Consider the following 13720-nt stretch of genomic DNA (forward strand, 5'->3'; position numbering starts at 1 on the left):
AGGTAAATTATCTCGCCCCCAAAAAAGATCTGTTGGAATCCTAAGCCTCAGTACCTCAGAATGTGATCTTATTTGGAGATAGAGCCTTTACAAAGGTAATCAAGATAAAATGAAGGCATTAGGATGGACATTAATCCAGTATGACTAGTGTCCTTATAAAAAGAGAAATTTGGGTGCAGAGACAGAGATAAGACCATGTAAAGACACAGAACGCCATTTACAAGCCAAGCTCCCAGAAGCTGGGAGAGAGGCTTGGAACACATGCGCCTCACAGCCTCAGGAACCAATCCTGCCAGCACCTTGATCTTGGACTTCTGGCCTCCAGACCTGTGAGACGATATATTTCTGTTGTCTAAGCCTCCCAGTTTGTGGTGCTTTGTTTTGGAGGCCCTGGCACACTAATACAGTATCCACTGGACTCTCAGTAACTAAAGGGACGAAAGTGTCCTTCTCTCTTCATCCCCTTGTTGCCAAACGCGTCTTGGGAAGGCTATTACGAGCCTTAGAAGGATGAGGAGTGACCTAAATGGTAAGTTTAAGTAACATCCAGAATTTGTATGTTAGACAAATTAAGATCATAAGGATTTATACCTCAGTATGCTGTTGTTCAGATGCCATCTTTTTGTAATAAGTTGTAGAACCAATAAATTTGAAAGAATTAATGAGGACTTTCTATCAGTCATATTTAATCTTTTTTTATAAGATGACTTGATCTAACATTTTTTATTTCTAGGTACTAGATGCACGAGTGTTTCTTACATTATTCTGTTTTTCTTACCTAATTTCTAAAAATCACGGGTGCATGTTTCATAGTTTTATTTTACCTGTCATGTTAGAATAAAGCTATTGGGCAAGAGGTAGTGAGGTATTAGTACTGGAAGTACATTTTCTATGATGTTTCTCTCTAGTTGATTGTTGTTCCTTTGTGAATGGTAGAGAATCATTCTGCAGTGTGATTGATAAATGTGGAAGTGGCTCGGTTGTTTATCTTTCTTGATTGCTTATATCCAATTTTTGTTGTGTTGGGAGAGCTTGTAGAAATATACCTATTTCTAAGGATTATCTTGCTTTGAATTAATCAGAAAGATCAAGAATCCCTCAAAAGCCTTTTTAATGTATTCTTGAAGAGTGTTTTTATATTATATTTGGAATTCAAAAATACAGTATTTTCAACGTAGCTTGGGCTCTGTTTCATTGAAATCTAACCACCCATCAGTGAAGCTGCGTCATGCTGTGGGCCTGGCCTGGGCCTATTCTCTGTTGTATCCTGGGTCTAGCTCAGTACATAGTACACAGGAGGAGTTTGGTGAGTATAGATGTGGTGTGAAATGAATCCACCGTGTGGTCCAAAAGAAGAAAAAGAAAAAAGCACTATATTATATAATAATTATTATATATCTTTAATTTATTTAGACTTAAATATTTTAACACAGAGCTACTTATGTGCCCTTTTGGGCCAAAGAAGATAATTATTCAAAGACTTTCTTGAGTCATTACCCTTCTGTATTACAACAGAGCTGCAGGATCAGGCCATGTAGCCCCATTATAAAGATATCTGGTAAATGAACATTAGCTGATCATTGCTCTGTGTTAGCCCTGTCTTCACTCAACTACAAAGGCTGGAAACAAATATCGAGTGATAAGGAAGCTAGCATTCCTTAATGAGGCGAGTCCAACTTCATGAATGATGTATTTTTATTTATTTATTTATTTATTTTTGAGACAGAGTCTCGCTCTGGCACCCAGGCTGGAGTGCAGTGGCTCAATCTCGGCTCACTGCAACCTTCACCTCCCAGGTTCAAGCGATTCTTGTGCCTCAGCTGCGGAGTAGCTGGGATTACAGGCACGCACAACCGTGCCTTATCTAATTTTTGTATTAGTAGAGATGGGGTTTCACCATGGTGGCCAGTCTGGTCTCGAACTCCTGACCTCAGGTAGTCCACCTGCCTCGGCCTCCCAAAGTGCCGGGATTACAGGTGTGAGCCACCGTGCCCGGCCATGAATGATGTATATTAAATACTAATGCTCTCTTTTTAGGAAGAAGCCAATCCTGCTTGTGCATGGTGATAAGCGAGAGGCTAAGGCTCACCTCCATGCCCAGGCCAAGCCTTACGAGAACATCTCTCTCTGCCAGGTAAGCCACTTACTGCCGTTGGAGAGCAAGCGTAGTCTGAGTTAGAAGGAAACTTAGACATTTAGTCCACCCTCTCACTTAGTGCAGAAATCCTCTCTCCAGCATCAGTCATCAATAGATAACTTGTCTAGCCTCAGCTTAAACACTTCCTGAGATAGAGCATCCCATTCGTAGTACTCCTCAGGGTTGGAAAGGTTTTTCTTTTTGTGGGCCTGAAGTCTTCCTACTAATTTCTACTCATTGGTCTTAATTTTCGCCTTCTGGAGCCACACAGAATAAGTAAGTCTTTCATCTTACACATGTCAGTGATTCATATATCGAAAGTGATCTGTCCTGTCTCCCTTAGTTTTCTTTCTCTAATTCAAACATTCTCTTCAGTTTTACTCAATGTAGTATGGATTCTGAGTCTTTCCTCAACCTGCTAGTGCTCCCCTGGTTGCATGTAGCTTGTCAGTATGCCTTTTGAAACCTGGGTTTCAACACTGAACAGGTCCTCTGGATGTAGTTCAGTGGCTATGGGTTTCTTTTTGTGAGTATCCTGTGAGTGCAACTTAAAACTTGTAGTTTTTTGTGACACCTTATGTAATTTATATTAGCTGCCATTGACACTTCAACGGTAGTCCTTCAACTGCAGTTTTTTTTCACATCAGTTGCATCTAAGGTCTAAACAGGAGAGACCCATAGATTAAAAAAACTGTTAGGAAACTATGTGAGTCGTATGCTGTGTATGATCTAAGTCCAATGTGGAGACATTAAGTGGTCTTGTAACAGGCATATCCACTTGGTTTGCTAGGACCAAAGCAAAGCAGAAAAGAAAGCTGTATTAGTTTGTTCTTGCACTGCTATGAAGACATACCTGAGACTGGGTAATTTATAAAGAAGAGGGGCTTAATTGGCTCACGGTTCTGCAGGCTATACATGGCTGAGGAGGCCGCAGGAAACTTTCAGTTGTGACAGAATGTGAAGAGGAAGCAGGCACATCTTACTTGGCCGGAGCAAGAGGGAAGAGAAAGGAGGAAGAGCTACACACTTTTATCAAACAACCAGATATCATGAGAACTCACTATCATGAGAACAGCAAGGAGGAAGTCCACCCCCATGATCCAATCACCTCCTACCAGGCCCCTCCTCCAACATTGGGGATTATAATTTGAGATGAGATTTGAGTGGGGACACAGACCCAAACCATATCAAAGGCCAAAAAACCGTTATTGCCCAGTTTCTTTATATATTCCCATAATTTTGTCCTAATACTTTGCAGTTAGCGTACAACGTGGCCAGTGAGTCTTGGACTTTCATTAGGACCCATTTCTTTAGACTCATCATTAAAAAGATCTATTACACGTGGCATTTTGAGCAAGAAACATGTAAAGTAGAAAGGAAAACAAGGAATACAGAAGAATTTCTCACATTTATGATAACTACTTCCTATAGAAATGGTGGTTATGAAGTAGCTGGTGTAATAGTCACCTTTTCCTATTTCTTTTGGCTGTATTAGTTTGTTATGAGAAAACACGAAAGATGCTTTTTATAGCCCTTTTCTTTCCTTATCGTTAGCTTAGTGAAATTGGCAAAAGATTTCTGCTCTGCAAGTACAGAGACAGAGTGAATTACATCCTTTCTGGATTTTTTTTTCTCATTTTCCTTCTAGTGTCTTTTTTCCCCATCCACAAAGTTGTAAGAATTCCAACTCACATTGTATCACTCTTTTTCCAACTATATGTGATATCTGTATTTTTTTAAGATTATTACAGTACAAGAGCTCAATCTTGTCAGTTTTAAACATACCTCACAACATTTTCCTTATGATTTAACCCACTGCACTTTATAGAGTTGTCATTTTAAAAATGCCTTCTATCCAACATGGGCTCATCTCATGCCCATAGATGTGCCTTTGCTTAGCAGTTGCCAAAATTCCATTGTTTTGCTTCTATTTCCAGCAACGTAAGAGGTTAGACTGCAGTAGGATAGCTCCCATCAAACCTTATAGTGGGCAGAAAGTAAACTGACACAGAAATCCTGAAAACCGGTGACTAAATGAATGGAAATAAAGTCTTTTTCAAATATTACCTACCTGTACTCATTTAGGAGAGTGGTTCCTGTGCTTGATAGTGTGTTCCAGGCTGGCCACCAGAGGGCATAGTGAGCCACTTCTTCCAAACCTCTTGGAAAGAGCTATGAAGAAGCTCCCAACTCTAGGCTGATGTACAGGATTGTGTCCTCCTGATCTCTTGAAGCACCTTTATACCTTGTCTGTAAGATAAAGTCTTTTTCTAGCAACGTGAGTCATTGAAACTGAGACACATTAGTCAGAGAATCGGTGGCTGCTGACCCTCTCCCATTTTGCAAACGTGGGACCTAAGGGCAGACGTTGAGACCTTGTGGTGGTCAGAGTCACATTGCCTGCACTCAGTCCCAGCTCTACATGTGTGTATTAGTCTGCTTGGATGCTATAACAAAATTACGTGGGTGACTTTTCTTGGACTTGGGTTGCTGAAACAACAGACACTTATTTCTCACAGTTCTGGAAGCTGGGAATCCAGGATCAAAGTGCCAGTCAATTCAGTTCCAGGTGAGGGCTCTCTTGCCAGCTTATAGATGGCCACATTCTCATGGTGCCCTCATGAGGGAGAGGGAAGAAGACAGACACACAGGCTGTCTGGCAGCTCTTCCATAAGGACACCGGTCCTGTTGGATCAGGATCATCAGGATCCCACCTTTATGACCTCATTTAACCTTAATTACCTCCATAAAGTCCCTCTCTGCACATAGCCACATTGGAAGTTGGGGCTTCAACATATGAATTTGGTGAGGGACACAAGTGTTTAGTCTACAACACTTATTCTGGGCTTGTCACTGGCTTGTCACCTAATTTCTTTATCTTTGAAATTGATTGCTAATGCTGTTCATCCTAGAGTTTGCTAAAGGACTTGGTGCACTAGCCCAAAAACAGCACCCAGTAAACAATATCTATTGAAGCTACTATCCTTGTTTTTTGTGCTTAGACTTACCCAGAATCATGTAACTTGTAGCAAACTAAACAAAAGCCAGGTCTCTTGACCATTGTTCTTTCTCAGCTAAATATCAGTTTATAGAGTGGCAGTCTTCCTTCTCATTTGGTAATTTTGAAAACATGAAATAGAATTCCCTGCACTTTCTTCTGTGGCCAGAATACACAGATGCATGCTGGTCTGTGAGCATCTCCACTCCAAACAGGAGCTGTGTTGTAACTCACCTGTGTATTCCAGTTGCTTATTACTGCCCCCAGCAAAGTTTCACCCATGTCATGTGGTAAGGAGGCTGGGGTAGGTAGTGGGGAGAGGTTGCAATAGTGATTGCCACAATTGTAGAGTGCCTACTGCATGCAGGCCTCCGTTTCTCAGCATTTTACATATGTGATCTCGTTCCTAACAACTCTGGATCTCAGAATGGTACCGTTTTAAAGAGGAGAAAGCTGAGGCATAGAGTTAGATATATTTTCCAGAGTCGTACAAAGTTGTGAAGGCAGGATTTGAGCCCGTGTACTGCGTTCCTAATTGTGAAACTTTTACGGTTATTTAAACTCTTTCATAACCTGCATCTTGTGACATCTTCTTCTTAACCAAGATCTGGCATTAGTGGATATTAAATAACATGTTTCCTATATACATACCCTCCATTAGTTTGTAAAGGTGTCATTTTATAACATGAAAATGGATTTCATATGTTTTTGTTTTCAGCACTTGCTATGCTAATATAAGAACATTTCTATTTTAATTTAACATCCTAAGTCTATTTCTATTTTAATTTAACATCCTAAGTTGCCACCACTTTCAGTGTTTCTTTTTTTTTTTTGGAGACGGAGTCTCGCTCTGTCACCCAGGCTGGAGTGCAGTGGCGCGATCTCGGCTCACTGTAACCTCCGCCTGCTGGGTTCACGCCATTCTCCTGCCTCAGCCTCCCGAGTAGCTGGGACTACAGGCGCCGGCCACCATGCCCGGCTAATTTTTTCGTATTTTTAGTAGAAACGGGGTTTCACCGCATTAGCCAGGATGGTCGCCATCTCCTGACTTTGTGATGTGCCCGCCTCGGCCTCCCAAAGTGCTGGGATTACAGGCGTGAGCCACCGCGCCTGGCCTTCAGTGTTTCTTTTAAATATGCTCTGAAAACTGTGTATCATTAATTTCTGTATAAGCCAAATATCTAAAACTTTGCATAGAGACTCACTTGTTTTACTAGTTTTTTGTCAACTAAAGAATTTAGGCTTCTCAGTCCTGATTACTGTAATTAAAAATGTAGTGTATATTGAATCATTCTGGGTAACAAAATTTGTTTTTTTTTTTTTTTTTTAATGAGCGTCCCCAGATGCTATTATAAAAGCTGTCTTGTTATTCAAGGGCTTGTCTGGTAGAGATCAGTAAACATAGTTTTAAAAAAAAAGTTGGCCTGATTGCTTTCTAATGTAATTTCCAGTAGATATGGATATTAGTGAGTTGTTTTTAAATAAATGACTTCTTTTTCATCCTAGGCAAAGTTGGATATTGCGTTTGGAACACACCACACGTAAGCACTTTTTGTGAAATAGGGGAACCCCTCAAGCATTGTCATTTGTCCGTTACATGGTTATTCTTAGGAGAGACTGAGCATGGTAGGCCCACCTAGGATCTAGCACAGTGATGCTTAACTGAGCCTGGGGGAGCTATTCTTTTATTTAATGCTCTTATAAAAATTATTTGGTCTTTCCTTTTAATTTTATAGATCAGGAAACTGAGGCCCAGGTTTAGGTATGTGATTTTTCCTTGGGCCAGTAGTGGAGACAGGAATAGAACCTATTTATTCTAACTTTAATTAATATATACACACAATTTTTCAAGATGTGGTCTCACTCTGTTGCCCAGACTGGAGTGCCGTGGCATGATCACAGCTCACTGCAGCCTCCAACTCCTAGGCTTAAGCAATCCTCCCACCTCAGCCTCCTGAGTAGCTGGGACTATAGGCACACGCCACCATGCCCAGCTAATTTTTTTGTAGAGATGGGGGTCTCACTTTGTGACCCAGGCTGATCTCGAACTCCTGGGCTCAAACAGACCTCCTGCCTTAGCCTCTCAAAGTACTGGGATTACAGGCATGAGCCCCTGTGCTGGCATTAACTTTAGCTTTAAATTTGTTCTTGTTTGCTCATTGCTAAAATTTACCTTATTATTTCCTTTGGTCCATTCATCACTACCCCCTTGCCCCTACACACATACTTTAGAGGTTAAACTCAACAGAGCTCTTTTTTTTTTTTTTTTTTTTTTTTGAGACAGAGTCTTGCTCTGTTGCCTAGCGTGGAGTGCAGTGGCACAATCTTGGCTCACTGCAACCTCCATCTCCTGGGTTCAAACGATTCTCCTGCCTCAGTCTCCCAAGTAGCTGGGGTTATAGGCCACTGCCACCACACCTGGCTAACTTTTATATTTTTATTAGAGACGGGGTTTCACCATGTTTGCCAGGCTAGTCTCAAACTCCTGACCTCAGGTGATCCACCCTCCTCTGCCTCCCCAAGTGTTGGGATTACAGGTGTGAACTACCATGTCTGGCCAAGAGCTCTTAATTCAGAGTTTAAAATGCCTAGGAGGCTGGGCCCTGTGGCTCATGCCTGTAATCCCAGCACTCTGGGAGGCCAAGGTGGGCGGATTATTTGAGATCAGGAGTTCGAGACCAATCTGGCCAACATGGTGAAACCCCATCTCTACTAAAAATATAAAAATTAGCCGGGCAGTAGTGGGACGTGCCTATAATCCCAGCTACATGGGAGGCTGAGGCAGGAGAATCACTTGAGCCTGCAAGGCGGAGGTTGTGGTGAGCCAAGATCATGCCACTGCACTCCAGTCTGGGTGACAGAGTGAGACCCTGTCTCAAAAACAACAGAAAATGCCTAGGAAAGTAATTACAATTGAACTTTTCCCAATTAAGTATCTGTAGTTTACATTTTGTTGAAATGACATTATCTTGTAGAAGATTGAGCTCGTGTCTTGAAATTACTTTTAGTTGCTTATTTTTAAAAAAAAATTTTTTTTTTTTTTTTTTTTTTTGAGACAGTCTCGCTCTGTTGCCTAGGCTGGAGTACAATGGTGCAATCTCGGCTCATTACAACCTCCGCCTCCCAGGTTTAAGCAATTCTCCTGCCTCAGCCTCCCGAGTTGCTGGGACTACAGGCATGTGCCACCACGTCCAGCTAATTTTTGTATTTTTAGTAGAGATGGGGTTTCACCATGTTGTCCAGGCTGGTCTCGAACTCCTGACCTCAGGTGATCCACCTGCCTTGGCCTCCCAAAGTGCCGGGATTACAGGCATGAGCCACCGCGCCTAGCCTATTTTTAAAATGTTTTAAGAATTAAATACTTCTTATGTTCTTGACACAGCTCAAGAGGATATAGAGTTTTTATTCTTACAGCTTTTTCTTTGGTGAGAGAAGCAAGACAAACATGTGAATTAGAAAAGGAGAATCACCTTCCAGATCATAGTGATGGAGGGTAAACTGCCTTCCCCACGTCACAGGGTAGAGCTAGAAACAGTGAACGAGGCAGTCTTTGAGACTGCATACACTTTGGCACACAAACCCTGCTCTGTCCAGTTTCTGTTGGATGCCATGCAATCCCGTGGTCTGTCTCACAGTGTTTTAGAATGGGAAAGCTCTTTGGTTTCTTCTAGAGCTGGGAGCAGAGTTAATTCTTATGGCTCCAAGAATCGATAGAGGGGAAAGAGAAAGCCAAAGCAGCTGAATGTCAAATATCCAGATCCAGGCCGTAGCCAGTAGCAAACCACAGGATGGGCAAGGCATGCCTCTTTCCACTAAGATCTATAGCCAGGCCTCCACCACACATCATTTAGTCCTCTTTCCCACCAAGGCCATGTCTCCCCCCACCTCGCCTACCCCTGTACCAGTAGCATGAAGTGTTCACCGTTGCTGCCACCAGCCCTGTGAAGCCACATGTGGTGAAAGGAGTGCCCTGGCATCTGGCATTTGTGATCCCAACAAGCTCTTCCGCTGGCCCAGTTTGTGACCTTGGATAATCTCTGTTAAATGTCCAGCTGTAGATTCCACAATTGTAGAATGAGAATAACTCCTCCTCTATATTGCTGTGAAGACTTGGTGTGGTAACATACAACAGAGCTTCTAGGATGGCACCTGGTAGAGAGGTGCTTGCCATATGTTAGTTCTCTTCCCCCTTTGCAGGAATAGCTGCGCATTTGGGTTGGGTCCCTTTTGCTGCCCCACAGCTTAGCAGACAATATGGCAGGTCAGCATTCTTCAAGGGAGATCTCATTCCTCACCCTTTTCTATCCATTTTTAACTGTGACCTTATTAACACTACCATTTTGTCTATGAAAAGATGAATATGGCTGCTCTCAAGTTCATAATTCTATTTGTGTGATTTGCCTGATAATCGATGTCTTGACTAATGGAAATATTTGTAAACCTTCTATCATGAATCCATAACTGACTTATTCTTAATTACAATCAGCTGCTGATTTGGCAACTGTGTATGTAAATTTGCCCAGATTTCAGGGAGCACATTTCACAAATGGAAAGAAGATGGCACAGCAGCTGTCATTTCTCCAGCTTTGCATTAATTTACTGTTTGCCAGCTTGGGTTAATTTCTCGTTTTGGCAAGAGCTAAATATCTCATTCTCTTGTCTGTTCTCGTATCCTTTTTCTTATCTTTTTATGATAATTTCATCCTGCCCAGATAATGTTCATGTTGTTTATTTGGAGAGAGCCAGTGGTTCACTTTTTTTTCCCATGTGTGAATTGAGTTTCATCAGTAAGTATTAAGTAGCATTTTGGCCTCAATGGAAATGATAAGTCAAGAGAGAGTTACAGCCATGAGAAGTGACACTTTAGTTGGAGAGAGAGAACTTAGATTCCTGAAATATCGAAATAATCCTATTGAAAACAACAGGGAGATAAAAATCATCCATTATTAGATTAGAAACTAAAGCTGTGTACCGAAGGAGTAATAGGAATGTACAGGTGAGAGTGTTTCACATTTAACAATTTTTTTTTTTTTTTTGAGACAGAGTTTCACTCTGTCGCACAGGCTGGAGTGCAGTGGTACAGTCTCGGCTCACTGCAACCTCCGCCTCCCGGGTTCAAGTGATTCACCTACCTCAGCCTCCTTAGTAGCTGTGATTACAGATGCCCACCACCACACCTGGCTAATTTTTGTATTTTTAGTAGAGACGGCATTTCACCATGTTGGCAAGCCTGGTCTCAAACTCCTAACCTCAGGTGATCTGCCAGCCTCATCCTCCCAAAGTGCTGGGATTACAGCCATGAGCCACTGTGCCTGGCAGCAAAATGTATTTTTGCATTTCATTCACAATAGTCCTGAAGTGGGGTTGATCTTTAGAGATACAAGTGGAAAACTGAGGCTCGGGGACACTGAATGGCTTACCTAGGGTCAAAGGGCTTCTAAATGACGAAGTCTGGAGCTCAGGTCTTCAGATTTCAAATGGAAAGCTTTTATCTATATCCTATTCCCTCTCTCTCACTGCAATTAAAATAAGAGAAATGTGTTCGACTAGAGGCCTGGGGAGGTCACATGGAAAAAGAGTGGACCCCACTAGGTCTGATTTGGGTTAATGAAGAATAGGCAAGACTTACCCCAAGCCCAGATAACACACTTTTGACAAGTGTGGCATCTATGGACACAAAAAACCACTAATGGTAATAAAGCATCTTTTAAACTTCTTAAAATTTCAACTCATAATAAGAAATACACTTTACATTTCAGTTTATTGTGCACTAACATACCTTTGTGCCAAAACAAAATTTCATGAACCAGTAATTAAATATATACAGTATTCCAATTTATGCTATTTTAGTTGTTTAAAAAATGCCAGCCATGATGCAGCAAGAGGTTGTTGACCGTACTTTGAATCTCAAACACCAGACCAGAAGGTTCCAGTGGTCTCTAGTAGTAACAGGTGATGCTGAGTAGATAATAAGGGGCCAGGCTGGAGGGATGTGAAGTGCCAGGACTGGCCAGGTGGACAGAATGGGGTGAAAGTTCTTTTACCACCAAATACTCAACCTTTTTGAAAGGTTTTCATCCTATCACTTAGGCAGACTTTCATCGTGGTAATGTATAGAAGGGAAGATTATAAATGTTGAATTTGGGTAATATGAGAGTTTAAAAAAATTCCTTTAGCTATGTATTACATTTGCATTGGAAAGGTATTACATATTTTGAAAGTACTATTAATGCTTTTTGATACTTTGCTGTTTTTAAAGGAAAATGATGCTGCTGCTCTATGAAGAAGGCCTCCGGGTTGTCATACACACCTCCAACCTCATCCATGCTGACTGGCACCAGAAAACTCAAGGGTTCGTAGGGGCCTGCTCACTTCCTGGCAGTGTGTGTGCTGATAAAGGTCAAAAGCCAGAACGTTCACTTTATTCTTTTTTCTATTTTTTTTTTTAGTTGTAAAAATAACACACATGGCCTAGAAAAAGAGTTGTATGCAGAAAAAGTTACTGTATTCTTTTACTACCTGCCCCATTCTACCTTCTTGGGGTAACCAGTGTTAACAGGAGCATCATCATCCACAGCTACCTCTATTGTACATGTAAACATACATTACTATTTACACACAGTAGTCTCTTCCTAGTTTTTAGAGAAGTGGCATCATATACACTCTACAGCTAAGTAGAGGGAACAGCACATGCAGAGATCTGAGGCAGAAAAGGGGTTACAGAATGAAAGATCTGAACCTGTTGTTTTCCCAGTAGGATTTACCAGATAGCTTTTGTGATTTCTCCTTATTCATGTACCCACCTGTGTTTTTGCTTACCACTTCCCAAACAGGAATCAAAGGAAAAGTTGGGGTAGGGCCTGGTCATGTTAATAGTGTGCTAAATATTTCCCCATTCCCCTAGTTGGTGTATTTTCTTTGAAACAAATTTACGCTGGTGTCTTTTTAGAGCCTTTAGTGTGTCAATAAAGTTGTGAATCTCCAAGAGAAGAATTGAATACGAAAGCTTTTATGAACTTTTTAAACTACTAACCCTCTGTACTTGGTGCATATATGCTAGATCCAGGTTTTGATCCCCTTTTCAAGAGGGGTTTGCTTTTTAAAAGGGATTTTTAGGGATTTGCTCAACAAGTTCAGCTATTGTTCTTGATTATGACTAACTTTAATTTTCTTTTGTTTAAGCCATTTTGCACATCTCTGCCTGTCCTAAAGAAGAGCTGGTTAACAGCCTTCTGTGTTGGGAGAAACTCGGATGTTTGTCTAGCACCATTTCCAGGTTCACGTTTTCTCTGTCATCCTCCTCTGCCTCACCCTGCCCCATATCATTGGCTAGCTTGGGCTAGAACTCCTAATTTGGAGTGTATTACTTTCAGCTAAGCTCTGCTGAGCCCAGGTTACATCTTTTTTTGTTTGTTTTTTTGAGACGGTCTCACTCTGTCACCCAGGTTACAATGCTGTGATGCGATCACGGCTGACTGCAACCTCAACCTCCTGGGCTTAGGTGATCCTCCCACCTCAGCCTTCTGGGTAACTGGGACCGCAGACACATACCACCACACCTGGCTAACTTTATTTTTTGTAGAGACAAGGTTTTGCCTAGTTGCCAAGGCTGGTCTTGAACTTCTGGGCTCAAGTGATCCGCCTGCCTCAGCCTCCCAAAGTGCTGAGATTACAGGCATGAACCACCGTGCCCGGCCCCAAGTTACACCTTAGTTTGAGCTGAAATAGCTTTCCAGCTTCCTTCAACAGGTCTTGCTTCAACCTGAGTGCGCTGCGCAGGACAAATGTAATCTCCCTCCCTTAAGGCAGTCCTTCAGAGTTTGAAAGGGAGTCTTGTCTCTGAGCCTTATTACATCTCTTGTTCCCTCCCCACTCCCTTGCCCCACCATAGCATGTGGCTTTGAGACCCCTAGCCGTAATTCCTGGTCGTTTTTCTATAAACATGTTATAATTTTTCAGTATCCCACTTAAAATATGTTTTTCAAAATGAAGTGTGGCTCTGACTGGTCCAGGGTTGAGGGGATAGCTGCTCTGTCTCTAAGTCTCAGCTGTAGCACTTTCTTGATCTACTGAATTTATGGTTAACTATGCCTTTGGTACCATAAGAGCTTCTAAGCCAACTCTCCTGAGCTGCCAGATTGGGTTTGGGGATTCATGTGGCCCTATCAAAAGGCAATGAGATTAATGTAGCTTGTTCTTATGAAACAATAATTAATGTTACTAAAGGGATTTCTCAGGTTAGCCCTCAGCCTCACGTGGTTCCAAGAATCCCACCCTGGGCCTCCAGCTCGTTCTGAAGTTGGAAGCTTAGCTTACGGGCAGTAGTACTGTCTTGGGATTCTCTGGGGTGGTTGCCAGGAGGGAAGAGGCAGGGATAAGGGCTTGGGTGTTTCTTTTATTTAAAAAAATATTTTTTAATTTAAAATTTTAGAAAACTTATTGACTAGGTAGGAACGGTTCAAAACTCAGAAAGTACCAAGACTATGAAATCTTCCTCTGGCAGCCATCCTGGTGTGGGATCCTATTATTTTATGCTTGGTCTATATTCTACTCTCTAATGTTTTGCATTTCATGTTGTTTGTGGT

At 41.8% G+C, this 13720-nt stretch overlaps 1 protein-coding gene across 16 annotated transcripts in view; it reads left to right on the forward strand.

The window, feature by feature from the left end:
• Positions 1-13720, forward strand: part of TDP1 (tyrosyl-DNA phosphodiesterase 1) — a 91179-nt gene that overhangs the window by 13904 nt on the left and 63555 nt on the right. For all 16 annotated transcript variants that reach the window (XM_054530379.2, XM_054530380.2, XM_054530376.2 and 13 more), the window contains 3 exons: positions 2038-2134; positions 6642-6676; positions 11395-11487. In XM_054530379.2, the coding sequence (XP_054386354.2) occupies positions 2038-2134; positions 6642-6676; positions 11395-11487 (225 nt within the window). The remainder of the gene's footprint in view (positions 1-2037; positions 2135-6641; positions 6677-11394; positions 11488-13720) is intronic.

This window comes from Pongo abelii, chromosome 15, assembly GCF_028885655.2.
Source record: "Pongo abelii isolate AG06213 chromosome 15, NHGRI_mPonAbe1-v2.0_pri, whole genome shotgun sequence".
Taxonomy (NCBI): domain Eukaryota; kingdom Metazoa; phylum Chordata; class Mammalia; order Primates; family Hominidae; genus Pongo; species Pongo abelii.